This window comes from Phocoena phocoena, chromosome 1 (assembly GCF_963924675.1).
Source record: "Phocoena phocoena chromosome 1, mPhoPho1.1, whole genome shotgun sequence".
In the NCBI taxonomy this organism is placed as follows: domain Eukaryota; kingdom Metazoa; phylum Chordata; class Mammalia; order Artiodactyla; family Phocoenidae; genus Phocoena; species Phocoena phocoena.
This window is the reverse complement of record NC_089219.1, coordinates 570,788-598,539: the sequence shown is the minus strand read 5'-3', so window position 1 is coordinate 598,539 and position 27,752 is coordinate 570,788. Positions and strand designations below refer to the sequence as shown.

Sequence of the window (27,752 nt, the reverse complement as noted above, 5' to 3'; positions counted from 1 at the left end):
CCGCAATGAGAAGCCCATGCCCCGCAATGAAAAGTAGCCCCTGCTCGCCAAAACTGGAGAAAGCCCGCAGCCCGCGTGCAGCAACGAAGACCTAACACAGCCAAAAATAAATAAATAAAATTAATTAATTAAAATAAATAAAAATAAATGCCGTCTTTCCCACTGCCAAATTTCAGTGTATGTCTTCCTGGATTTATGTCTGCATATATTCAAATACATACAGAGCAGGGTGCGGGGAGTGGGGGCAGATGCACTCGTTCCTCCTCATTCATCCCTCAACCCCCAGGTCCTTCCAAGTAAATGCTTCCTTCCTGCAGTCACGCACTGTCCCTCCCATACACTGTGCCCGAGGGTCCTTAAGTATTCTGAGCGTCTGGTTCTCGGCTTTTTTCTCTGTGAAAACATCAGAAGCAATGGTAGGACATCAGTGAGGATGGGCCCTCACTGCCCTGGCTTCTGAGTTTCTCCCTCTCCAACAGGAAGATTCTCTTCTGCTCTTGCCTGTGGTAACGCCTAACCTATAGGTATTCAAAAGGCGGCCCCCTCCACACCCTGTTTCAAGTATCCTGCTCTACCACCGTTTGGCTCTGGTGACATTTCTTCCACTGGGATCTCCAATCCAGAGCACACAGTACCTTTCCACTGCGGCACCCCTTCATGTCCCTTCATGTCTCATCATTTCTGGATCCACGGCGGAGAATCGCCATTCCCTTGCCCCCTCCCTTTGCTGCGCTTCCAGATCAAAACATCAACTCATTGGCCACTCCAGGCGGCCGGACGTGGCTGGAGAACAACAAAACCGGGTTGATTAGTTTCACTGTCATATCATGACCCCAAACCTCACGCCCGCAGCGCCTCCAAACCAACTCAAGGATCTAAGTCAATTTGCTCTCCCAACCCGAGAGGTTTCCTCACACCTCCTTACGCCTCCTCTCTAATCATCTCTTCAAATACTTTCACAACATCACTTAAATGTCAAACTTCCCAAGGCTTTCAAAGGACAGCCACGCGCTGGCGTCTGCGCGAGCTTGGGGACGGGAGGCCGGTAAGAGGCCGTGGCAGTCGTCCCAGGAGGGGCGCGGGGGCTCGGCCTAGACTGGTGGAGGCGCGCAAGGAGCGACATGGAGGATCTCGGGGACTGGCTGAGGGCGAGCGGAGAGCGGGCGAGGGAGGATCGCCGGCTCGGGCGGCAGGTGCGAAAACAACCGGGGTGGACGGAGCGCGCAGATCGGTACCTGTAGACGCCGGGCACGACCAGTCACCTCCAACGCCCGCCCCAGGGGCCGCGGCGCCTCTCGCGTCACTCCAGGCGACGGCGACGGCGCGCGTGACGTCACAGGAGCCGGCGCGACGCCTTGCGCGTCACTAGCGGCGACGGCGGCGGGGGCTTGTGACGTCAGGACGCCAACGCAGGGCGCCAGGAGGCTTCCGTGCCAAGCGCCGGCCTCGGCGCTCGCGCCCGAAGGAGCGGCGCGCTCGCTGGCCGGTGTGGCGCCCGGGGAGCTGGGCCTCCCACGGTCCGCAGTCCAGCTCTCTGGGCCGGCGCTGGGAAGCCGCTGGGACGCCGTACACACGCCAGCGCCGCGCCTCCTGACGCGCTACGTCGCCGGCGCCGCCGCTTCGCGTAATGACTTCCGGGCGCCGGGGCCGCCATCTTGCTCGCGCGGAAGCGGCGCGGCTGGGTGGGAGTCCCGAAGCGGGAGTCGCGGACCGTGCGGCCACCGCTATGCCGTCATCGCCGCTGCGGGTGGCGGTGGTGTGCTCGAGCAACCAGAACCGGAGCATGGAGGCGCACAACATCCTCAGGTAGTTGGGGCCTCCGCCCTGGCCCAGCGCGCCCCGCGGACGCCGGCCGACCGGCCGTCCCTACGGCCGACCGGCCCGTGCTGGGCGGTTCCGGCTCCCGGCCCGTGCTGTGTGGCGGCGGCCGCGGTTCCCGGCCCCGGTTCTCCCTGACCCGTGCTGGGCAGCCCAGGTTCCCAGGCGGGCGGTGCGCGGCGGCCCCCGAAGGACGGCCGAGAGGCCTCGCCGCCTCCAGGCTCGTTGGCTACAGGGCCGAGCGCAGCGAGGAATCGACAAAACTCGGTCCGCCGCGCGGTCCCCCACGTGTGCTTAGCGTCGCGAAAAATTCACATTCTGAGCCGAAATGTTTCCGGGTCGCTGAAACCTCAAAGCTGCTAGTAAACCTGAAAGGCTGATGCTGTTCGCATCTACTTCGTACGCACGTCTGTGTATCTGAAAATCATGGCCTCTGTAAAATGCTCAGCAGTGAGGCGGTAAGTTGCAAGATGAAGGTTAGGGTCCACGAGAGGATAGGCCGGTTGTGTCCAGGGCGTGTCGCCTTTTTATCAAATATGGAAAACTTGCGCGACAGGATCTCAGGATAGAACAAGTCGTAAAAACACGGAAATGGCCTATTTTAATTTCATGCATTTGTGTATTTGCTTCTATCTACATTTTTCAAGTCTCATGCAAAAAAATCCTTTCTCCTCCCTTGGAAAATCTCCAGTCGATAATTTCTGAACCACACGTGAGTTTGGTTTCACGTTTCAGTGCTAACTACCCTTTTGTGACGCTGGTGTTGTATATGTTTAATAAAATTTTATTCCCGTTTGATAAATTTTTTTTCGTTCAGAATCACTTTACAGAATGTGAAATTGACACCTTGCATTACAGTTAAAGTTTGGTGTACCTGTCAACTTTGATAGTAAAAGTTGAAACTGCCGTTTCTTCTGAAGTTTTCTTATGTGGACATTACAGGACAGCCATGCCTCGCTGCTTCTCCTACTACGGCAGTCAGCTTTGACTCTACCGAGGAAATCAGAATTCTCCCTCGCCCCTCGTTTTTAATGAAGCTGGACGCACCAGGTGTCCACGATCTGCTAGTTCTGAGTTTAATTCTTCCTAACATCTACCACACTGTCTGCAGTATTCAGTTAATGTTGTTGTTGGGTCTAGTGTGATATGCTTGCAACCTTACAAACCAATGTGGAGTTCGTTTCTAAACTAGAATTTTTTAAACTGTAAAGTTGTTTTAAAATTGGAAAAGTGCAAGAATTACAGTGTGTTGGATCTCATCCCCAAACTGCATTTATCTGTTCAGAGTCACTAAAAGTGGTAACTTTAAGGAAAAGATTGCAAGGTTCACGCTCCAGGAAAATTATTCAAGGAAAATAAAATTTAATGTCTTTAATTAGAATGACAAGTGATCTGGAGACCACCTCATTCTGCTGGTTCTGGCTGGTGATCCTTTATTTAAGCTCTTCTCTATCTGCATAACAAAGTTGGGGTGAAATGTTACAAAAGGAAATGTTTTTAAATTTCCTGTAGCAACTTTGATAGTAAATCTGTTCCAAAGTCTTGCCTATCTGATAGCCCTGAGACAGTCACCAGCAAGATTTAAGCCCTTGCTTAGTTCAGAGTAACTGGCACAGCCTTGGGTCTCCTGCGGAAATGAGGGTGCAGAAGAGCCCCCAAATAATCACCAAGTAGGAATGCTTGTGTACTTTTACCCATTTTACTATTTTTCAAATTTACTCATGAGAAGAGTAGATTCAGAATGAGGGCAAAAGGAGGTAAGTTTAGGGTAACATACATTATTTGTATCATGAATGTGAAATTATTTTAGATGTGAATCTTTAATTTCTAAAATGCTTATATTTGGGGGGTGTTTTCCTTTGTTAAAATGATAGTATTTGCTTGTTGCAAAAAATCCTCGCTGTAGAAAATATAGAAGATGAAGAAGATAAGGATCACGGTACCATTTTGGGGTACACCCTTCTTTCTGGATGTTCTTGCAGACATCCGGACACACACTGAAGGGAGGCCAGAGCACTGTTAGGTAATCTCTCCACAGAACGTGAACATAGTTTGATTTCAATATTCATTTCTGCTTTTATTTTTATACATTGGATTTGAACATATCTATTCATGTTGAGTAATAGCAGTGGTTACAAAACCATGAGCCAGTACTCAGAGCAGTCCTGTGCAGCAGTCACTTTGTACCCACTCCCCGTAACAGGTGGTTGGTTTTCAGTTTTATAATGTCCACATTCTTGCGCCATTTTAAGTATCTTTGTACTTTTCTAGTTATTTCCTTGGCATAAATTGCTGAGTCCAAAACTAGGCATATTTTACATTTTCATACATTCTGCCACACTGCCTTCCAGAAAAGTACCTGTTTATAGAATTCCCATTTCCTCACAATACGGGCATTATTTATATCTTTTCATGCTGCTGGGGCAAAAGTATCTCGCCCTTTAGTTTTAAAATTGCCATTGAGATTGAACAACTTTTTGTGTCGTTTTCACTTTTGAAAATTATTTATGGCTTTATCTCTTTCGATAACTTACAGGGTTTAAAAAGATGTTTAAGAAATTTATATGATGGTTTTTGTTACAACTAGTAGAGCTTATAAAAGATTTAGAGACTTAGGCCTTGAAGATGATTGTGAAAAGCATTTTAAAATGGTACGATTAAATAAATAAATAAAATTTATAAAATGGTACGATAGGGCTTCCCTGGTGGCACAGTGGTTGAGAGTCCGCCTGCCGATGCAGGGGACTCGGGTTCATGCCCCAGTCTGGGACGATCCCACATGCCTCAGAGCGGCTGGGCCCGTGAGCCATGGCCGCTGAGCCTGCGCGTCCGGAGCCTGTACTCTGCGTTGGAAGAGACCACAACAGTGAGAGGCCCACGTACCGCAAAAAAAAAAAAAAAAAAAGGTACCATAAGGGGCTTCCCTTGTGGTCCACTGGTTAAGACTCTGAGCTCCCAATGCAGGGGCCACAGGTTCAATTCCTGGTGGGGGAACTAAGATCCCACATGCTGCAGGGCGTGGCCAAAAAAAAAAATGTATAAGTGAAGGAAAATTGTGTATGCAGTTTGGTTACAACTAAATAAAACTATGCATAGGAAAACTTCTGAAATGAACTATCATAAGGAATGTAGTTGATCAAGCATACACACTAGGTCATTTATTAGTGAAACCCAATTTTATTTTTGCCTCCTTGAAAATCTGCTCAGGCTGTATTTTTCTGAGAAGTCAAATACAAGTGTTAATAAATGTTGGCATTTTCTAGAGCTAGTCATAATGTTCCCTGGGGTGATCATTTTTGATCTTTTGAGACTAAATTGTTTGAAATACTAGTCCTGGAGCCATTCAGGTTTTTTAAGGGGTGCAGGAAGCCTATGTTTGTTTCCACAGAGCCTCCTGTTCTTTGTACTCTGTGGATTAAGGTGTCCCTTTGGAACCAATTAATTTATTTTTTTGTTCCAGACTCTCTGTTAGAGGTCAAGGGGCCTGCTGATTTTTGGAAGCTGGTTGTTTTTTTTTTTTGCTGTACGCGGACCTCTCACTGCTGTGGCCTCTCCCGTTGCAGAGCACAGGCTCTGGACGCGCAGGCTCAGCGGCCATGGCTCACGGGCCCAGCCGCTCCGCGGCATGTGGGATCTTCCCGGACCGGGACACGAACCTGTGTCCCCTGCATCGGCAGGCGGATTCTCAACCACTGCGCCACCAGGGAAGCCCTGGAAGCTGTTTTTAATTGTAGGAATTCAAAACAGATTTTAAAGAAAGACTTCTCTAAATTACTGTTTTCAATCATAATTTCCTGGGCAGTTTGATTTTGGGAAGATGAGCAGAGAGGCTGCAGATGTGGAAGAAAAAAGGTTAGAATCAGTCTCTTGAGCTCCTCTGTGCCAGGTGCTTTGCAAATGCCATCTGATTTCGTCCTCACAACTCTTAGGATGTGCACATGTACACAGGTGAGGAGATAATACCCAGAGCAAGAAGCCCCAGCTCATGTGTGACAGCAAGGATCTGCCTACAAGGGGCTCCAGTGCTGACGGATGAGTGACAGAACTGATGGGATAGAACGCGGGCTGGAGGAGGATCCAGGCTGCGGGGAGTGCAACAGTCAGCTGAGATCCTGTGATTCTCCGATTTGGGGTGGGGCGCTCAAGTCTTAATGTCATGAGTAGAGTATGTGGACCCTAGCCACACTGGGATGGAGGTACTCAGACAGCCTCTCCCAGAGGGGACTGAGTCTCAGGGCTGCTGGGATCTGAACACAGGATCTGAGTGAGCCCAGGCGGCTTGACACAGCACTCTCCCAGACGGTGCTAAACTCTCCCCTTGTCTTGAACACATTTCCAGAAGCCTCTTGTTCTAAACCAGGGAGGGATTGTCCGCTATCCCCTGCGGCCCCTTTGGCTGCATTTTTGATACTTTGTTTCTGGGTACACTTGAAGAAGGTAAACTGGAAACTATCTGGGGAGGTGGAAGATTTGAAATTGTGTGTATAAGGATAGAAGAGGTGCCTACAGGGGACACGTTTGCCATCATAGATTTTAAGGGACTCTGCATTGTTTTTTTGCTTTTTGTGTTCAGGAGGCAGAACTAAGACCAGAAGTCTTGGTTGGAAGAAGGTAGATTTCTGTTTGGATGTGAACATTGAGACGAAACTGGGTAGACCAAGCATGGTATCAGTTCCAGCAGCTAAAACATTTTCCCCTGCCTTAAGGATCATCATCTCCAACCTTCTGTAGGTGAGAACAGGTCGAGCCCAGGGAAGATAGTTGAGCGGGTTCACCATGGTTAGTAGCGCTTAGCGCAGTGCTGGGACTGGAACAGCTGAAGTACCAGATCTTGAGGCCCTACTTTGCTGGCCCTGCACCCTGGGGAGGCCGACAGTGGCCGGCAGAGCAAGCTGGCCTTCGAGAAGTCAGGGTCGAGGAAGAGCAGGCCTGGAGCAGGGACATCTAAGCAGGAGCTCTCTTGGGCGCTAAACAAAGTGGCATGTTTGACAAGCTCTGTGCATGGTGATCTCATGCTGAGAGGCCTTTTGTTTTCTTCTTGACCTATGGGAGGGTAAGAATAAAATAAACCCTAGAAAACATTGGGAAGTGCTTAGGCTGACGTTTTACTAGGGGTGACATCAACTTTACTGGAATATTAACATTTCAGGAAGTTGATCTTCCCAGCTTGTGGCTATACCACAGTGAAACTGCAGGCGGGTATTATAGTGTCATGGAGCTTGAGCAGTTGGTCTGTGTTGGGTAAGCGTGAGGTCATTGTGCAGCTAGAAACGGCTGATTGAGTAGTGGGCGACTTTACCTGTAGTAAAGGTGACTTATGCTCGTAAGCATCTTGTGTCCTACTTTCAGAAGGTTTGCAGTGGTCTAGGATTTCAGTCTTAGCCACAATAATGCTTTGAATTAGGTTAATAACCACACTATAGAAAATAGAAAAAAAATGGCATAACCCATACTGTAAATTTGGGTGTTTTCTTTTCTTTCTTTTTCTTTTCTTTTTTTGCGGTACGCGGGCCTCTCACTGTTGTGGCCTCTCCCGTTTCAGAGCACAGGCTCCGGACACGCAGTCTCAGCGGCCATGGCTCACAGGCCCAGCCGCTCAGCGGCATGTGGGATCTTCCCGGACCGGGGCACGAACCTGTGTCCTCTGCATCGGCAGGCGGACTCTCAACCACTGCGCCACCAGGGAAGCCCTGGGTGTTTTCTTGATTGGTATTCATTTTAACTTTATTATTTTACCTTTAGGCATCAGGATAACAACGAAACAATTCTGTTTCCCAAAATTCAACTTTTTTTTTTTTTTTTTTTTTGCGGTACGCGGGCCTCTCACTGCTGTGGCCTCTCCCGTTGCAGAGCACAGGCTCCAGACGCACAGGCTCAGCAACCATGGCTCACACGCCCAGCCGCTCCGCGGCATGTGGGATCCTCCCGGACTAGGACACGAACCCGTGTCCCCTGCATCGGCAGGCGGACTCTCAACCGCTGCGCCACCAGGGAAGCCCCAGTGTTTTTTATGATAGTGTAGTTTTTTCTGTAACTTAACGTTTCTGTATCTTAATGTGTAACATAATTTCTATATCTTTCTGATAGATTTTTGATACCTCTAAAGACAACTTTGGTAAATACTTGTCTGGAAGATTTGTTTAACATACAAAATAATTGGCCCCGAGACAAAGCCTTTTGGTGGTCAGCAATATTTTTACGGCGCTCAGTCCTTTTATGTAAGAAACACATTGTCCCTGTACGTGTCACACGCGGGATGGGCTGTTCTGTCAGTTGCACGAGCTTAGAAGAAACAGGGCTTCTGTCGTCAACTAGCCTTTTTGCCGCTTGGGACCATTTTGTTGGGGGAAGAACAAACTGGGTTTCTTTTTGTGTGTGCCGTTTAAATTCTTCTGCCAGTAAATCCCTCTCTTGGGGTTTCGTTTCGTTTTACCTTTAAATATGCTTGAGTAACATTTCAGGCAGTTAGGGAGGGCAGTGAGGAGAAGGCAGCTGCGGCCCCCCTCCCCCGACGGTTTCTAGTAGGACAGACCTCACCCAGCCTTTCAGACCTAGCAGGCATCCTCTTAGAAGGCCTGTTAGGGATCAGCTGTGTGGAAAATGGGCCCAGGTTATCTTCGGGGTGATCTACTTTTAGGGATATGGACAGTGTTTCACTTGGACACCTAGCGCACACCTCAGCCCCTGTTGTGACAGGAGGTGAGGGAAGGAGATTGTCCCCCCGGGCAGTTCAGGCTCGCTGCCCCGGCAGGAGGTGGGGGCATGGGAGACCCTGTGCTGGGGCCTCTCCACCTAGGGCCTCTTGGGAACCCTATGGGCAGTTTTTCAGTGACACACATGCCCTACACCAACCCCAGAAACACCCTGGGGTCCTGTCTGGGGCCTGCATCACGGGGTGCAGGATGTGTTGGGAGCCCCCAGGCACCCTGTTTCCCATCACCCCCAGCCCCGCAGCTTTGCCATCTCTGTGCTTCCCCCGTTCTGTGTCCTGGAGGGTAACCTACTTTGTTCCCACTCCCAGAGCATCTGAGGAGAGGGATTTAGGTCTGTTGCGATCACTGCTGAATCCCCAGCACATATAGTAAGCTCCAGAAAATACCATTGGATCAAAAATGGAATGGCTAACCTGCCACCAGTAGAAGTGGTGGTGGCTTTTCAGTCTTAAAACTTTAGCCGTTGGGGATTTAACAGTCTCTTTTGCTGCTGCCTGGCTAAATTAAGACTTATTCAGTATATATTTCATTAATGTATTTCAAGAGTAGTTGTGCTTGGGCTCATTTTAATAAATTTGAACTTAGGTTTAAGAGTTGGGCTCATGTAAATAAGTTCTTTAATTATGAGTAAGTATCTCAAAGGAATGACCAGAAGGAAATGACTGAGATGTAGAAATACTGATTTTTTTTGAAAAAGTGATGGAGAAACTGTGTCTAAATGAATCTTTCACTTATTTTTGTTGGGAAGCGTTTTGTTTTTCCCACTGTTCTCCCGGATGATTTTTGGGACCCCTTTTGGAGCAGGCTTCTTGGGTAGCTAGCTGAGAAAAGTGGTCTCAGCCGTGGTTTCTTATTCTGACCTGTAAAGGCACTATCTCTCACATATTTAACTTACTCATTATTTGGTTTCAAATGACTTGTTTTAAAGCATCCACCAGAAGACAGGCCTTTCTCCCAAGATCTTGTGAACAGATACGTGGCCTTTGGAGACAGGCCCGGGGTGGCCCCAGGAGTGTGTCGAGCAGTTGGATTCACGCAGTCACTGTGTCGCTTCCTGGCAGGGTCACACCTTGGGCTCCCTCTGCAGGGACTGGACTCAGCTCCAAGCCCTCAGGGACCTTGCTTCTGTGGGTTAGTGTTTTTCCATAGCACACGTTCCTCCCTCAAGGACCTGCTCCCTCCAGGGTATTTTTGGGGTGAGGGGCTTGGCACTACGAGGATAAGCTCTCTGTTTCGGGCAGTTCTTGTGGAGTAGTGGCAAATTATGAAGCCAGCAAGACAAGCGTGGCCCACTGCTGTGTGTTCCCATGGCACCCGTGTCCGTGACCTGTTCCCGGTCACTGTCTCGGGAGAGTGTGACCCCCGCACGGCTGTTGTCAAGGGGGCCTTCCTCCCTGGCTTGTTGGTCCTTTGACAGAAAACATTTCTTTTATTGTACGTACCTGACCTGGTGAGGAAACGGGTTGGGTGACGTGGTCTGTTGGGCACCTGCTGGAGCCTGTGGGTGGAGGTGCCCGCGTAGCTGGGCCCTTGCATCCCAGCCTCCCTGTCCCCGGGGCCCGGAGCTGCACGTAAACTGGGGCTGGGTTGGTTGTGGTCCGTTTACAGCTCAGGTGGCCATGGCCCCATTCACTCCTCAATCATGCCTGTTGTCCCCCGTGTTCTCCATCACAGTGACCTCTGGGGCCTGGTTGAGGGCACAGCTCGGGCCTTCCAGGGACAGAGGGACATTACCAGCTTTTACCAGCTTCAGAGGACTCAGGCAAGGTGTTTGACCCAAACCGGATGAGAAGCGCTTTAAAAACGTGTGTCCGTGAGGCTCTGTCACACCAGGCGCAGTGGCTGCGCTCCTCGCGTCCCTCCCCGTTCTCACAGTGACAGCAAGTGACCTGTGGGTCCTTCCTGTCTTTTGTGGGAGGGACAGTGACTCTCGGGCTGGGCTTCTAGAAGTGCTGTGTGTGCTGGGAGAGACCACGGGTCTCGCTCCACGGGCGCCGGGGGCCGAGTGAGGTTTCCTCCCTTATTTGTCCGCCTTTCAGCAGAGAGGCATCGGTGCCCACGAGGGATCGGGGGAGTGGCGCCTGCAGACCTGGGCTTCCCCACGTGCTGGGATGTGTGTGCGTGGACACGCTCGCTCCTCCGTGGGCCTCCAGATGTGGCCAGACACCCCTGAGCTGCAATAAAATGTGCAAAAAAGCTTGAGACAGTGACCGCGGCCGCCTCAGAGCCTGCGGGGCCGTGAGGAGAACGTCGGGGCTGGTGGGCCTGGGGCCTGCTCCCGAGTTGGCAGGCAGGGGTGCTTCCACACGGACGTTTTAGTGATGTATAAACACGAGGTTAGGATGAGAAGGCCGTTTCACGTAGACGCTTTGAACACTCCCAGTGTTGGCTTTCACCGCTTGTGAGTTTGAGGGAACGTGGGGTCTGCAGCTGGGGTCTGAGTGAGGATGGCGTTGGGGCCGCGGTGTGTGCGATGACCTTCCTTGCTTAGGGTGCAATTGTGGCTCGTGGACGCTGCCTGTCAGGGAGGTTCCCTCAGTTTATTAGGAGACACTCAGCCATTCCCTTATCTCTGGCCCTCGCAGCTGGCGCCTCGAGGTTGGAGGCCGGGGGAGTGTCCCTCTGCTCCGGGGCTCCGGAAACTCCGTTCTTGGTCCTGGGAAACCTGCATCACAGCAGCTGGAAACCTGGACAAATGGTTTCCTTCTAGAGACCAGGACAAGAGTCAGATGACAAGACGTTCTAGGTGAAATCTTCCCTCTACCACGTGTCTATCCTGTGGCCATCACAGACATCCACCTCGTTCCCTTATGTTCCAGGATCCTTTGTCTTCTGTTTGGATTGGCTTCACCTAGCTTTTGTGTAACGTGCTACAGGATTTTTTTTAATTTGCAAATAAAATACTTAGAGTTAAGAATTGAGAAACATGTTCTTTGAGACCAACAAAATTGTTCATATAGTCCCATTTCCCATTTCATTTTCCTTTTTAGCATTTTGTGTCTCATTTAATCCAACTGTGATTCTCTGTCGTTTTGTGTCTTTCAGCAAACGAGGATTCAGCGTCCGGTCCTTCGGAACAGGAACTCACGTGAAGCTTCCAGGACCAGCACCCGACAAGCCAAACGTTTATGATTTCAAAACCACATATGACCAGATGTACAACGATCTCCTTAGGAAAGACAAAGAACTGCATCCCAGTGGTTGCCCTTTAACCCTGTGTGCTTGTCTCTGACAGGTGTCACCTGTGGGCACCACTCAGGGGCACCTGTGAGGCAGGGGACGCGGCGGCCCATTTGAGGTGTGCGGGGTCACTGGGTTTCTGTTCTGGTGCTCACGGGAACGTCCAGAGGTTGGAGCCACTCGGGGCCGTGGGCTGCAGTTCACGTGGACACAGTCGGGGAAGGTTGTGATACAGTCTTAGAGCAGCTTAGGTGAGGAAGGTGGGACCCCGCCAACCGTGGCTTTGCACACTGCAGGTAGGTGTGGGCGTGGGTGTGCACTGGTTCACGGGCGGCTGCCTCACACTCTGGTGCTCTTTCTGGAGGGTCAGCTCGTGAGAGGGCCGCATTGGGTGCCGAAGGAAGCATGTTAGAAGCAGGGAATTTGAGAGGACTTGACGTCCTTTCAGGAAGAGACAAAACAGACTTTGTTTGCTTCCTAAGACTCACGGGAAAGGAAGGTATTTTAAAGCCAGATTCGTGTGAATGTGACCCCAGGCTGTGGATATTAAGATCATCCTTGCTGGCTGGGTTTTGACCAGACACTTCACGGTCACCCCGGGCTGCTTTAAATTCCTGGGACACCTCATGTTACCATGAGTGATGGTGGTTCTCAGGATGGAGACCAGACACATCCCAAGCGAGAGGAGTATAGACCCCAGGTGGAAAGCTTCCTTCACTTCGGCATTCTTGCAATTGTGAATAAACTACGAACGTTCTCTGTACACCTATAGATTAATTAGTTAGCTGCGAGGGGCCCCGGAGGTCATTCCAGCGAAACGCACTGGGCGCTGGTGGTGGCTGCACGCTCCACCCCGTGCCCGCTCCTCCCCAGCTGCAAGGGAGACGTCGGGTGGGGGCATTGGGGCAGAAATGCAGGTATTTCTCGTCAGTGCCCCAGCCGGGCACTGATGCTGGGGGTCCAGGACTCACGCCCACCAGAACCAGCACCCCCCGCTGCCCCATGCAGTCCCAAGGCCCTCCCGGGGGTGTGGGAGCCCCAAGAGACCCTGCAGCGCACCTTGCGCACACACTCCTTTCTCAGAAGGCGCAGACCACGTTAGGAACAGCTCTGCGTACTGCCGGGGAGATGCCAGCTGTGTCCTGGGCTCCGCGTGGTGGTGCCGTGTGGTGAGAGCTGTCCTAACCTTGTGGAGAGGCGCCAGCCACGGCCGCTCCCCTGGGAAAGCTGTGATCCAACTGCAGGCTTTTGGTTCTTGCACTGAAAACTCTCTGTTGATAAGCTTAACTTGAGACCCCATCTAGTGAGTTGGCCAGAAATTTCTTTGGGCTTTTCTGTAGGGTAAGATGTTACAGAAAAACCCGAAAGAACTTTTTGGCCAACCCAGTATTTTTTAAGATTATTGTTCAGTTAGCACCATTCGTTTTTTAAAGACTGAAACTCAACAAGAGAAACGACAACAGCTAATGCATGTGCTTGTCTGTACTCCCTTAATTATTGTAAGTTAGGTCTTTCACATCAGAGCTACTTCTGGGAATGGGCAGCATTTACACATTGTAGACCAAATCTGGAGGGATTTTGTACGTGTCCCTGGTGGCTCTAAACGAAGGGGCAGAGCCCAGCCTCTCAGAACTCAGACTCTCCTCTTGGGGTGACTGTACAGGCCCGTGGTCTCCCCAGCAGCATCCAGTCCAGGGGATGGTTGTGCCTGCCGTCCGGGCCCCGTGTAGGGAAGTTGCCTCCATAGACCGCCCCCCCCCCCCCGCCCCCGTTGGTTGCCCTTCACGAGCCTCTGGGAGGGAGCCTTGCCGCTTTGCTGGCTTCACTTGGGTGGGATTTCTACCTTCTGGGTGGGGTGGGAAGGGGCAAAACAAGGCTGTGTCTGGCACTATGCCCAGCTCTGCTTGAGTCAGCCCTTGGCCAGTAACAGGAGCATCTGCAGGCAGTGGGGGACAGGGAGTCCACTGGGACACTGGCAGGATGCCAGGGGGCGGGGGGCCGGAGGCCCTGCCAACTTGGGCAGGGTTGATGATCAGGTGTGGGGCAGGGAGCCCCGCGTTTCCCCATGTGCTCAGGACACAGCAGACGAGGTAAAAACCTAAATCTGTAGCATAGAATACCTGGACATTTGCAGAAGTGGTGGCTTTTGTAACAGTGCAAAGCTAGGAAAATATTGTAAGATGAAACCCAAGGACAAAACAACATTCAGTAAATGTTTGAATTTTCAGGGAAGAGAAGATGCCCCTTGTTGGGCAGAGCCGGGGAGTTGAGGCCGAGTGGCTGGCAGGGACAGATGGGCCCTGGAGACGTCTGCGGGCTTTGCCTGGGCACCGCTCTGCCCCCTGTGGGCTGGGGCCTGGGGCCCTGTGCTTCTTGAGCCCTCAGTGAGTTCTGGTCTGTAGTCGTTAGTAGCCAGGCAGTTTATTTGTTAATTATTTGGCTGTAAATAGGGATTTTGCTTTTGGTTTTCTCGCCACAAGCAGGAGTGGGTTGGGTTGAGAGGCTACGGCCTCGGTCCTACGCTGACAGGTGTGGCCGCAGAGCACCTGCCTGGTGTCGCCCAGCCCTGTGAGGAGCTAGACAGCCTGGTGAGGTTTACGTTTCCCTCCCCCTGTGGGAATTCTCAACGATAGTGCAGGAAATCTGGGTTCACCTGACCCTCCCCAGGCATGTAAGAGGGTCTTCTCTTCGGACGCCTCTAAGGCGGGAGCTGTCCTTGACTGTGAGACGATCTACCTGCTTCAAGTGCACGGCTTCGCGGGTCCACGGGGCTGTGCACTCAGCAGACTGTAGGATGTTTTCCCCTCAGGAAGCCCCCTGGCAGCTGCTGGCCCAGTCCCCGCCTGTGGCTCTGCCTCTTCTGGACGTTTCTGATCCACAGGTCGTACAGCACGGGTCTTTAGGAGCTAGCTTCTGCCTAACGTCGGAAGTTGAGCTGTCCTTTTGTCGTTGTCGTTGAGCTGTCCTCTTTTATGTGTAAATGTTCCCGTGGGCCTTAAGTTTTTTCATCCCTTTGCCTTGGAGTCCTTTTGAATACAGAGCAGCTTCAAACTTGATGTTCCGTTTGGGGGCTGTAGTGTACCTCCTGTGTCAAGTTGGTGGAGGCTTCCAGATCTTTCCATTTTCTGCCTGAGCCACTTTCCACACCTGAGCTTCCTCCCGGGCTCTCCAGCACCAGTTGAGCAGAATCTGCACCTGAACCTCAGCCTACTTGGAGCACTTTTGGGGGAAGATAAGTCATGTTCTTCTAAACGTAAGACTGGCCAACCTGTGACCTAAGGAACAGGGTCCCTGGGCCCAGTCACGGAGGAGGGGCCGCCAGGAAAGGTGAGGCTGGCAGTGTCCTCGCGGCTCCAGGAGAGCTATCTTTCATTGGTTTTGGATAATTGCTTTGTGAGTTACAAAACCACTTGTCTTAAAAAGCAAGTGAATGTGTAGCTGTAAATATAGTTCATGTGATTTTTAATACATGTGACCAATTGCTCCCCAGACAGTGAGTTGAAGTGCAGATACAACTAACACTCGCCCAGATCCTGACTTTACCCTGTAAGTGGAGGCTGCGTGTTGAACTTGTATCTCGCATACTTTCCCTCTTTCTCCTGTGGCTCTTTTGTAATTAAATACCTCTGGGGTTAGATTGTTTTTTAACTATTTGTTTATTCATTTTCAGTTTCTCGATTTCATTGTCTTTTAGGCCTTAGATTAATTTATGTGTATACTCACTTCTCCACTGTGTAATTTTTGTTGTCTTGGGGTAAAAGGTAATAATAAATGTGATTTCTAAGAGTATAAATCCCACAGCCTCCGGGCCTCCATCCTGGGTACGAGGTTAGTGGACACGGCAGCTCCGTCCTGCTCAAGGCCCCTGGGCTTTTCCAGAACCTTGTTCTTGGGGTCTCGTCAGACCCTCCTCGCCTTCTCCTGCTGCGCTCGGTGGCATGGGGTGGCTGCCCGGCCCTGCCCTGAGGACACTTCCTGCACTTCAAGTCCAAGCCCCTTGGGCTCCCACCTTCAGCGTGTCCTGCCTGACCCCCGTCGTGGACGGTCCCTGGTCACCCTCACTGGCCCCGTGCGTACCTGGCGTGAGCTCGCCTATCTGACCCCATCTCATTTCACCCTGGTTGGCAGCTGTGCTTTCAAGTGGTTACTGAAAACAGTGTCTGTTTAACATACGAGTGTGTTCCTAAACCAGACACTGGTTCCCAGGGAAACTCTGATCTAGTTTTACTGATGCTTAAGGTTTTGGATTTTAGAAAAGCACTCAAGCTTAAAATAAACATTAAGGCCTTCAGGTATTTCAGATGTGGCCGGAAGAGAAGCTTGCATGTCTGACAGGCATTGCCCCGAGTCGAGCAGCTGGCCGCCCGAGGTGGCTGCGGGGTCCCTCCTGAGGCGACAGCAGGGCAGGTCGGGCCTGGTCCCCCACAGCCTGCGGCAGGTGGGGTGCAGGCGCAGCGTGTAGCCGGTGGGTGACGCCGCAGCCTGCGTTGGTGGGTTCACTTTGGGGACCGGGGTGGCGAGGCCATTGCAGACCGCACCAGAGCTCCCGCCGCCAGCCTCAGGAGTGGTGGGGCCTCGTGACAGCTTGTGGTGAATCGGCTCTTCATGTTCGAGGGTCCCAGCAGTCGCCACAACCCTTTGAGAGTATTTCGAGCCTAAAGCTGTTTGCTGTCGGCCTTGCTCATGCCCAGGCGTGCTGAGGACGCCGCTCCCACGGCTGGTGGCTGAGTGTGTGCTCGTGACCACGCACAGCAGCTGCGGCGCCACCCGCCCGCCTACCGGCCTCGCCCCCCGGCTCCAGGGAGGAAGGGGCCCGATTCAGAGCCATGGGCGGCCGCAGTTGGGCCCCTGTGCTGCCCCAGCCCCGTGGCTCGAGGGAGACCTCTTGCATCCATGCTGCTTCGCCGTGAAAACACAGACTGGGTGCCTTGGAGGGGAGGGTGTCTCCATCCATAACACGTGAGGGGTTGTCAGGGTTCCCTGGCGGGGGGTGGGGGGGGAGCAGTAGTCAGCTCTGGCCCCTCCCGTTGGCACCTGGCATGTGTCTGTAGTCTGAATTCGAGGTGGCCGTGGCCTGTGGCCAGCGTTGGAGGGCCGGCCGGCCGGTGGGAATCTGGGTGAGCTGTGACAGCTCCGAGGTCGGGGGCCGGGTGGGCATCAGGAATGCCCTCCCCCCCGCCTCAGGGCAGGGCTTGTGAGGAGGTGTGGGAGTGGGCTGGGCGGGCCTTGCCGTGGGCGGGTGTGGGTCTAGGTGCCAGCACCGCGTGGGTACGGCTTTCCCCCTGGCCCTGAACCCTGACGGGGTCCAGCCATGTCCACCTCGGCACTGACCGCTCCTCGTGTGGATGGGGACTGAAGGAGTGCGTACACCAGCGGCCTTGTGCCCAAGCTGTGTCGCCATTAGGTGCCCCACGCTCCTGCCCCCGAAATGCCCCGTCCACGCGTGAACCTGCACCTTCCCGATGCCATCCTCTAAAGCGAGGGACTTGAGCAGGGCGTCTTCGGGGACACACATCCTGGAAACTAGAGAAGCACTGTCATGGGGGCCTTCAGGGAGGGTCTGGGTCGCACGTCCGTGTCTGGGGGCAGGGCCTCTCCCTGGCACGGGGTTGGGCTCGAGGAATCTGGCCCCAAAGCGCCATCTCCGCGGACACTTCGTGGAGCATCTCCCTGGTGCGTGGGCGTCACCTGTAAGCTCCTGAACTCCGCTGTCGGCCTTCCCTGGCTCGTGTGTGGGAGCACAGCCACCCCGCCCCAGCCCCATCAGGACAGGCAGGGCGTCACCGTGACCACCAGAATAAGAACGGACAGTCTGTCAGGACAGGCTCTGCCAGGCTGTGTCGGGCAGCCCTTGGTGTGTCCCAGGTAGCTGGGGTCACTCGGCAGCGCTCCTCCTCTCAGCTGCTTCCTGCCTGGGAGGCTTGCGGCCCTTCCTTCCTCTGCTGTGTTTCTCAGAGGCCTCTCGACCCTGGCTGCTCCCGCGGGTCCCCACGGGGAACCCTGCTGGGCACAGGTGGGTTGGTTTGCAATGACCACTGGCCTCTTGGCCAGCCCCCCACCCTCCCTCCATCTTAGCCAGACCGTTTGGTTTCTTGTGCAAACTGCGTGGTCTCGAGAACGCCAAGCTTGGCCAGGTCTCGGCAGGGAGCACGGGGGGTCATCCAGGGACATCTGGGTCGGTGGCCACCCTGGGCTTGGCCACCCTGGGCTTGGTGCTGTTCCTGCTTAAATCACTCAGTAAGTGGAATTTCAGTGAGGGTGGGGGTCATTTTATTTTTCCTTGAACTCACAGTGTTTGGGGTGGATCTCGGGCGCTGCTTGGAGGTGGGCGGTAGACGGCCAGGAGATCGGCACCTAGAGCATCACCACGTTGTTCCCCCACCGCACCCTCCCCACCCGCCCGCCGCCCTGTGATGTTTGGGATTTAGTCTGTTTTGAACCATTTATGTAGAAGTGATTTGGTATTTGCAGACTAATTCATGATCTGAGGGTTTTTTCTCAAAAAGTAAGTAAAATGCTCCAGCCTAGGACTCAGGTTTTCTCTTTTGTTTTGAGATCAAAATTTTTATGATGTCACACAGCTGGAGGGTAGGTACGTGTCTATTTGAAACAAAACACTAAGACTAAAGATACTTTTCCCATTGCATTTTTATTTATCCAGCCAATTTATTAAAAAAAATATTTTCTTGAGCTTCCTCTCAAATTTAAATAAATGTAGCATTTTACCCTATTTGGACAAGTGGTCTACCACTTTTATTTATTTTTAAAAATAAATTTATTTATTATTTTTGGCTGTGTTGGGTCTTCGTTGCTGCACGCAGGCTTTCTCTGGTTGCGGCAAGCGGGGGCTACTCTTCGTTGCGGTGCGCGGGCTTCTCATTGCGGTGGCTTCTCTTGTCGTGGAACACGGGCTCTAGGCACGCAGGCTTCAGTAGTTGTGGCACACGGGCTCAGTAGTTGTGGTTCGCGGGCTCTAGAGCGCAGGCTTCAGTAGTTGTGGCGCACGGGCTTAGTTGCTCCACGGCATGCGGGATCTTCCTGGACCAGGGCTCAAACCCGTGTCCCCTGCATCGGCAGGCAGACTCTCAACCACTGCGCCACCAGGGAAGCCCTACTTGTATTATTTAAAGTCTGCTAAAGCCGCACCTGGTTACACGGTGTTGTCTGTCTCTGCCATCTGTCCCCTTCAGGCTGACTTAAGGCGGCTTCTGAGGTCGGGTTTCTGAGGAGGAGACATTGGACTGGAGGGTTGCAGAGTCTGCTTTCTGGTCGTCACTGTTTTGTTTTGTTTCTAACACCATTGTGCAGGGAGTGTTTCCTTTGAAGAAGAGGGATGGCGGGTTCTTACCTCCCGGGCCCCAGGCCCCGTGCAGAAGAGGCCGGGCGAGCAGAGCCCCTAGGATGCTGCGCCCGTCCCGGGAGGGCTGGTGGAGGGGCCCTGGTCGATCAGACGGGTGAGTGTTCCTCGCCTTCCGGTCCAGGCTGTGTTCTTGGCGGGGGGTGGGGGGATGGCAGCTGCCCTCCGGGGGGCTCCACACGACCGGGACGTGCTCTGGAAGCTGGGCCTGTGACTAGTGTGTGTGGAACATGATTACGGATGAAACGTATTTGCTACTTCCCAATTCATTTTTTGCTGACTTTGGCCCGACCAAAGCGACCTCGCTGCTACGTTGCAGTCTGGGGAGTTGTAGTCGCTCCTCTGCTTCGGTTTGTCCTTTCCTGGCTGCCTGTGGCCCTGCTCGCCCGGCCCCGGCCCCACGGGCGGCTCACGAGACAGAGGCTTCCGGTCCTCGCGGGCCTCAGGCCGTTTGGAGCACATGCTGCTCAAGAGGTTTGTTTTTCTCATTTTCATCATTCTTTTTCTACGTGATACCTGCTCCAAAAAACGGCCCAGTTATGCATCCCGTGGCTCCCTGCGCTGCCCTCCAGGGCGTCCTTTGTGCAGCGCGTGTGTCTGCGGCACCCAGTTTGTTCTTAAGTTTTCTGTCTGGGGATGTGGCCGTTTCACAGACACGAGGCTGTCACCCATCCTGCCTCCCCCAGTGGCCAGTGACTGTGCTGCTTGGGCTTGTCTTTTCACGAGGCCTTATGAGGCTAATGGCTCTGACACAAAACCCTGGGGGTATTGTGACAGCAGACTGTTGGCGGCACAGGGAAGGCATGGGTGAGGGCTGGACCCGTGCAGCCGCGGTTGGTGCCCATCCGAAATGAAGGTGGCGAGGTTGTCGTTAGGTAGTGAGGCTAAAATTTGAGCAAAATGATTAAATTGTTCCCGAGATGGGGTGGGAGGCCCATTTCCCTGCAGAGCCGCACATCCACTCAGTGCCCAGGAGGCTTCATGTGCAGGGAGGGAGCTCCTGGCTGCCTCCCCCTCCCCCGGGACGGGCACCCCAGAGGGAAGCCCCACAGGTGGGCAGGGCTCTGAGTGGATTCTTGAATCCAGCAGAGAAGAGCGCAGGGCCGCTGACCAGGGGTCCAGACTCCTGGATTTGGAGTTGGGAGGTCACCGTTGGCTTCCAGAGGCACAAGGTCCTGCTTACCTTGGTGCTGTGCTCGGCCCAGTGGGTTTGCACAAGCCCCAGCTCTTGCCCGTGGCTGGCCAGTGGTCACCCGTCCAGGCCAGCGGGGGGCTGGTCCTTGTCTTTGAGGACCTTTCCCCAGAGGCACTTGGGCCCCTGTGTGAGGGGTTTTGCATCTTCTGTTTCAGTTGGATCAAGCTGGGTACTGGAGGTAGAATTAGGTTGGAGGATGCCTGGGACGAGTGTGTTCTGGGGCACAGCCCAGTTGGCCAGCTCCAGGCGTGGGATTTGGGTTCACACCCCGGGCTAAGCCTTGAGGCGGGAAACGCCTGGTGCCATTGGGGGGCAGAGGTGCTGTTGCCGATGGACCAGAACGTCCCTGGGCTCCGTTTGGTCAGCATCCGAGGAACAGCTCGGACGAGGGCATCCTCTCTCGGTGAAGCACACACCGCAACGGTCCAGCCAGGGCCTGCCCGAGCCGCCCCCTGCCCGCTCCATTCCCAGAGCCCCAGTGCGGGGGCAGAGCCGGGCTCCCGGGCCTGGCTGTTGGGAGAGAACACAGGTGGTAGTGGCCGGCGGGCCTGGGAGGCCACTTGCCGGAAGCGCCTTCCCGACAGGGCTCGGCTGGCACTGCCCCTGGCCCCCTCGCCCACTTCCTCGGGGTTCTGACTCCACCTGGAGATCCTGCTTCTGTTCTCGGTGTTCCGAAGCTGTCTCTTCCCAGGTTTGTCTCCATCACGTGCGCTGGGTGATGTTTGTGGGCGACCAGGCTGAGGTGTGTCACTTCCGACCCTGGGAAGGGAAGCACTTCTGTCCCTGGGGGAGCGGGAGCCTGGCCGGTCCTCGGCAGAGGCCTGGGCCCTGGGCTGGGAGGGGACGTGGGGGCGTGGGCTCCACTGTTAAACCTCCGAGGGAGCGTCTGACCCCATATGTGGGTTCTGTCGGCGCCTCACCCCTGCCCTGGAATCGGCCCACCCGTCTCCTCACTGGTCGGGCCCCAGCCTCTGCCCTCAGCCACCTGCCTTCACAGGGGGCATCTCTGCTTTGACCCCAGGTTCCCAGCATGGGCTCCGCGCACCGGGGCCTGCTGTGTGCCGGCCTGGCCCCCTCTGCCCACCTCCCGGGCCCTCCTTGTCCGACGGGAAACAGAACCGCATCCTCGCCGAATCCCCCCACACGGCTGGGCTGGGGCAGCAGGAGGAATGATGTGCTTGCGCTCCGAGGGCTCGGGAAGGCGTTGCCTCGGGCGCCCAGAAGTCACGTCTGCCAGACGCGCTGTCAGGCCCGTATCTCTCAGCGTCACTGTTGAGACAGAAGCATTCAGCTGAACCTGTTTTCGTGCTGAGCACACGTATGTAGGATGAACTCGTGGTTGGGGGCTAAACCTCACATCTGAGAAGTTGCCTTGAACTAGAACAGACTGGAGCCCTCGGGCACCCGGGTCAGAGCAGGTTCTGCCATTCCGGACGGGCAGCCTCCAGGCCCAGGTCCTGGCTCAAGGCCGGTCTGTGGTCGCTTTGGGTGCATCTCAAACCCTCCGGTATGTTTGCCTTTTGCCCTTGAACTTTGGACACAAGCCCCCTGTGCCTGCCGTGTTCCCTCCCCTCAGGACAGTCCCTGGGCCCATCCTGAATCTGAGTGTCCCCCGTGGGGTCGCTCCAGCAGGCTTGCCAGTGCGCATGTAGCAGTTTCGAGAGCACGTGCTCTCCGCTGACAGGGTCTGCATCGTTTGATGGGTAGGACCCCAGAGTGTTTCAGAACGATCCTTTGTTGTCGTACTTCCTGTGGCAGCAGACAGAACCTCTCGTCTTTCTGGGGCCCCCACCCTTGAGGAGCTGCGGATCTGCACCGCAGAGGAGGTGCCCACGCCGCCCTTCACCTGTCCCAGGTGAGAGGGGGAGACCCGCCCTCTGAAGGTGCAGCGGCTCCAGGCGTGAGCTGGGGTGCACAGCCGCAGCCCAGAGACGTGGTGCAGGGGCAGGGGCCCAGACACCGTGTTCCCTGCCTGCACCCACCTCGGCCTCCGTCCGCCTGGGTTGGGCTCTTGAGCTAGCTTTCCCCGCCTCGGGGGTTTACTTCTGACAAGCGTGTGAGCTCAAAGGGAGGCCCCAGCCAGCTCTCCCTCCCTCAGGGAGGCTTCCTGCCTCGGCAGGTCGGCTGGCCCTTTACCCACTGTGGTCAGCCAGGCCTGCCGCTGCCTCTGGGCCCAAGGTCGCTGTTGGCTGGGGGAGCACCCGTGTGGGGTGGGAGTGGTTCTAGGGACCTAACGTGTCCTTCGCACCCGGCAGGGCCCCAGGGCGTGGTCCTGGCTGCCCGGCTCCCCTGCAGCTCTGGTCCACGGGCTTGGCCTTGGTGGGTTCGGTGCAGATGCCTCGAGTGGCCGGGGCCCTGCTGCCTTGGCCCCTGCAGGTCGTGGCTCAGCTAGGAGTGCTCGGCCCCTGAGTCTGCAGCATCCCAACCTCCGTGGGGTGAGCACGCCCCCTGCCTCCCTCCCTCCCTCCCTCTGTGCACAGAGCGTGGGCCTTCCCTCAGAAGCCAGGCCCTAATGAAGGCTTTGTCTTGGTGGCAGACAGCTGTCGCCATCTTGATCCCCACTTTTCCTGTCTCACCCTGGTGTGAGGCGGGAGTTCAGGCAGGTCCCTGGGAATCCAGTGTTTCGTCGTTTCATCCTCAAGGACCCACACCCGCACCCAGCATGCGCTGTCCTTGGTCCTGCCTGCCACGGCCTGGGCCCTGCGTATCCGGGATTTGCCAGAAAATAGTCTCAAAAGGTCTCTGTTACTCCTTCCTTGTTACACTGATGAAGGTGAGGCTTTGATCTCTGAACTAGGCCTTTTGTCCTCAGTTACGTGCAGCTGACTTTCATTTGTTACACCATCTATGTGCATAACTGAGGGTCAAGGAAAGAAGGAAGGGGCTTTGCAAGACTGCTGGGGACCCTGAGGAGCCCCCCTAGCACCTGGTGGCCTCCCCTCTGAGGGAGCCATCACCGTGAGCCTTGGTGTCACCTGAAGCCGGGCTGTCTGGGTGGCCGGTCTTGGAGCCACTGTGGGCCTCCACCACCAGCCCCGCACCACGTGGGGCCTCCCTGGCCTGTGTCTTTCTGCCGGACGTAGATGCCAGGTGTCCGAAGGACCAGGTTCTGGGGAGGAAGACCTAGATGTAGCAGCGCAGCCGCTGTGGGCAGCCAGGAGGCGGCAGGGCCAGCCCGGGGACGCAGGCCAGCATGAGGTGGCCGTGGTTATTACGCTTGTCTAAAAAATGGCAAGAACCAAAAACGCCCCACAGCTAACAGTCAAGTGTCTTTTCAAGTGAAAACTCTTAATTAAATGTATTTTAAAAGCCATTTTCACCATCCAAGCAGGTAGGAAATGTATTTTGAGTAATAGGAGCTTATTGAAATAAACTCTCATAACTTAAAATCTGGGAAAGACAGTGAATGTATCCCTCAGAGTTCCTAAATCGGCTCGTCTGTGTCCGAGTAGAGTGGACAACATGCTTGTTTCAAACTATCCAGAATGACCCTTAGAGACCACGGGCTTCGTCTTTGGGGCAGTGAGCCCTCTCCTGGGGCCAAGGACACATCGGGGTTGGGAGTGGTGGTGGGGTCCTGTCTGGAGGGTCCCAGAGGAGGCACTTCCAGCTCAGGGCCACCTGCTTGGCACAGACCTTGACTGCGGGACCTGTGTGGCCCATCCGAGCTCCGAGGGACTCGGCCCTTCCAGGTCCTGGGCCTGGGCTCCCTTCACTCTGCCCTCAGTTCACCCAAGGCTTCTCCCTCCTGGACACTCTTCGTGTCCTCTCTTGGGTGGGCTTCCGGATTTTCTCACTGCCATGCTGGGCTAGGCTTGGGATTGGGTTTCCAGGTTAGCTTTGTCTTTGCCGAAGGGCTTGGGTTCAGCATGAGCGTTTGCCAAGACTGCAGGACGAAAAAGGCCATCAGTGACTTCCTGGCGGCCCAGTGGTTAAGACTCTGAGCTTCCACTGCAGGGGGTGCAGCTTCGATCCCTGGTTGGGGAAACACGGACCTGGGAGAAGGCTGCAGACACTAGGTCTGCTTTCTGGAGAGGCGTGGGTCCAAGGGCAGCCGGTAGGCTGGGCTGGGGGCGAGCACCCTCACCTGACTTGTCTCCTGCGGGTGGGATGGGGGATTGCGGCCCAGCCTGCCCCCACGTGCCTCCGTGCCTCCGTCGCCCTGATGCTCCTGCTGGGGGGGGGGGGGGCGGGTGGCTGCACCTACGCGGACGCTGGGGGGGGGCGGGGCCTTTATCCAGAGTTCCTTAACTCGGGCACTCAGCTACACGCAGAATGGCATTTTACACATGCTGGACAGAAATAAGAGGATCAAGCCCCGGCCAGAAAGGTTCCAGAACTGCAAAGATCTGTTTGATCTGATCCTCACCTGTGAAGAGCGGGTGTACGACCAGGTGGTGGAAGGTAAGCGCAACAGCTGCAGCGCCAGGCCCTGTGCCGTGCCCTCTGTCCTGCTGTGCGTCCAGCGCCTCTGAGGCAGCCGGGCCATCCTGTGCGTGGTGTCTGTTCCTGGCCCAGGGCTGGAGAAGGGTTCCCGGTGTGTCTGTGGGCTCCGACAGGCGGGGGAAATGGGGCAAGGCCACAGAGAGGTGGACAGAGGGCCCCTGACCTGTGTGGGCCCTGGGAGGAGGTGGGGGCAGGAGATGGTGGCCTTGGGGCTGACCGTGTTCACCAGGGCAAAACCACCTGTGCCAGCCAACAGCACAGTGCAGGTTCAGGGTCTTTGTGGCACAGCAAGAGCACGTGTGGTGCAGAGGGACCGGGGCCTGGTGCTTTGTAAGTGAGGGTGCTGTCAGCTGCTGTCCCGCGGGACAGGCTGGAGTTGGCGGGTGTGACCAGGTGGCCTGGGGTCCACTTCATGAGCGCGAGCTTTCCTGCGGTCCCAGCCGTATTTGGCGTGAGGCTCCTCCCGGGGTTGGCGAGAGGTGGGGGTGGGGGGGGGAGTGCTCGGCCTGGTCGGATGCTCTGATGTTGGTCCCTAACTGCATCCCCGAAGGAAGGCTGGGCAGCACACAGCCTCCTGCGCTCTGTTCTGAGGCCTCTGACTTCCGTCCTCTTGTCACGGTCAGATCTGAATTCTAGGGAGCAGGAGACGTGCCAGCCTGTGCATGTGATCAACGTGGACATCCAGGACAACCACGAGGAGGCCACCCTGGGGGCGTTCCTCATCTGTGAGCTCTGCCAGTGCGTGAGTATCGGGCCCTGGGCGGGCCTGCGTCGTGCACACAAGGGCTTCAGCATGAACGTGACGAGCACACCGCTCGGTTCACGGTCCACTTATTGCCAAACGTTAAAACCCATAAATGCAGAGGTGCCCACAGGTGAGAGTCACCGAGTCAGCTCTGGCTAAAGAATCCACCTTTGAGCGTTTTAGGTTGATTGCAGGGGTGAGTGACCTGCCGGGGTCTGGCTTCTGTGGAGATGGCTCCCAGGACTTAGGCCCCCTGCCAAGACCCCAAACAGCTAGAGGAGCCCGGGAGCCCCCAGAGATGGCGTCAAAGGGCTCTGGTCCTCTTCTGCCCCCGCACTTCTCATTCCAGACATCCAGCCCTCCCCAAGTGGCCCTGGGCATCTTCCCTTGTACAGGAAACCCCAAGAGCTTTTGCAGCCACTGTGCAGCTGTGCTCAGAGCCAAACATTTCCTCTTAGATGTGACAAAAGGACCGACCCAACTCACATGTCTGGTCATATCTTTGGCCTGTGGCTTCTGCATTTAGGCCAACTAACTGTGAGTGATAGAAAAATGAAGAAAACGAGGCTTAACCAAGAAGTCTGGAGACAGGCAGGCCTGGACGGGTTTGCTGTGTGAGGGGCCCAGGCCCCTGCTCTCTTGTTGCTTTGCCCAGCACAGCTTCTGTTCCCAAGGTGTCTCATGGTCCAGGGTGGCTGCTGAAGCTCCAGCAGTTGTTCCCATGGTCTGGCCATCATGCAAAAGACAGGGCTGAAGGGGCTGACACGTCCCAGAAATAGCACACGTGACAGCCACTTGGGTCGGGCTGGCGAGAGCTTGCAGAGGAGAGGCACTGCTCACAGGCCGAGACTGGGGGCAGCGAGGGGCCTCGGCCGCAGGCCAGCCCCTGCCAGGACAGGCGGGCTGAGGAGCTGGCCCCGGACCACCCTGGGGCTGTCCCCTGGCAGGGCCGCCTCCTTCCAGGGCGGTGGTTCTCCACCAGGGGACATCTAACCGCACACACGGTGGGCCTCACAGCCGGGAGAGACGCTAGTGGCAGCTGGCGGGTGGGGGCCACAGGCGCTGCTTGACCCACTGCAGTGCACGGGACGGCCCCTGGGCTTCCTCGCTGGCTGACCGGGCCCGCGACGGTACTGTCTGGGTCGGGTCTGCTCGTTTTCAGGGTGGGGGCAGTGCAGGCGGCGAGCGTCTGCAGTCTGCAGTGTGCGTATGTGTGGCATCTGAGGCCACCCGCCCTGCTGCAGCCGCTCCGTGTCCCGTCCCTGTCGGGCTCCCCTCGGCCCCGCCCCGCACACGCACGGGCGGCACCAGGCCGGGGCGGGGTGGGGCTGCCTGTTGGGCGCGGGCGGCTCAGGGCGGCTCTCCTCTGGCTCCAGATCCAGCACACGGAGGACATGGAGAACGAGATTGACGAGCTGCTGCAGGAGTTTGAGGAGAAGAGCGGCAGGACCTTCCTGCACACCGTCTGCTTCTACTGATGGCCCCGCCCGCCTGGAGCCACCTTGCTGAGCTTCCTTTTGTTAATACTTCTTCCTTCCTGATATTTGTTTTTACCTTTAGGTATTCTGCCGATGGACGGACGGTGGCAGTGCCCAAATAAACTGTACATATGAAATGAGAAGATAAACATAAATGCCAGATTACAATCAAGTTTTTCCCATCCCACTTTTACTTACGAGTGGGATATTGATTATAGTTTTTTTTCTTTAACCAAAAAAGAAAAAAACGGTTGATAGCACATTTCCCCCCAGCCGTCTGCCTCTCACTGAGCACCCCTTTCCCGTCTCCCCTAACTGGCCGCAATGTACAAATCCCTGAATAAAGCAACAGGCTGTACTTTTTGGGAAAGAACCTGCCATTGTCTCATCAGTAGATGTTGCTGGTCGTCCTGGCTTCATCCAGAGTACCCTGTCTGGCCTGGACCTCCCGTCAGGGTCCTCAGACGGCAGTCCGGGCCTGTGGGTCAAGCTGAGCTCTCTAGCACCACCCCGAGGGCCTCCCGTCCACTGGGACTCTGGAGGGATGTGGTACCTGCTCCCTGGGCGGGGACCGCTCTCGCCTGGTGACCCCTCCTGGTCTCCGTGGCACAGAGGTGTTCCGGGGACTCCTCTGTGGGCGGTGCTGTCCCCCGGCCTGTGGATGGTGGGCTGGCTCAATGACCCCTCCCCAGCCCCCAGCAACATGGGGCAGCCATATCAGGGCTACGACGCGGGCCTCTGAGCTTCGTGGCCCACCCCTGAGGAGAGCCGGGGCTGACGCTGGCCCTGCCCCCGCAGTAGGGGATCCTTTAGCCTTTGT

General features: G+C 55.2%; 1 protein-coding gene across 1 annotated transcript; it reads left to right on the top strand.

Annotated features, from left to right (window-relative positions):
* Nucleotides 1–1,627: 1,627 nt before the first annotated feature.
* SSU72 (SSU72 homolog, RNA polymerase II CTD phosphatase) lies at nt 1,628–27,165 on the top strand. Its single transcript, XM_065884077.1, has 5 exons — nt 1,628–1,806; nt 11,577–11,720; nt 24,528–24,667; nt 25,333–25,451; nt 26,831–27,165. The coding sequence occupies exons 1-5, from the start codon at nt 1,628–1,630 to the stop codon at nt 26,930–26,932; spliced, it is 684 nt and encodes a 227-aa protein (XP_065740149.1). The 3' UTR covers nt 26,933–27,165.
* Nucleotides 27,166–27,752: the final 587 nt, after the last annotated feature.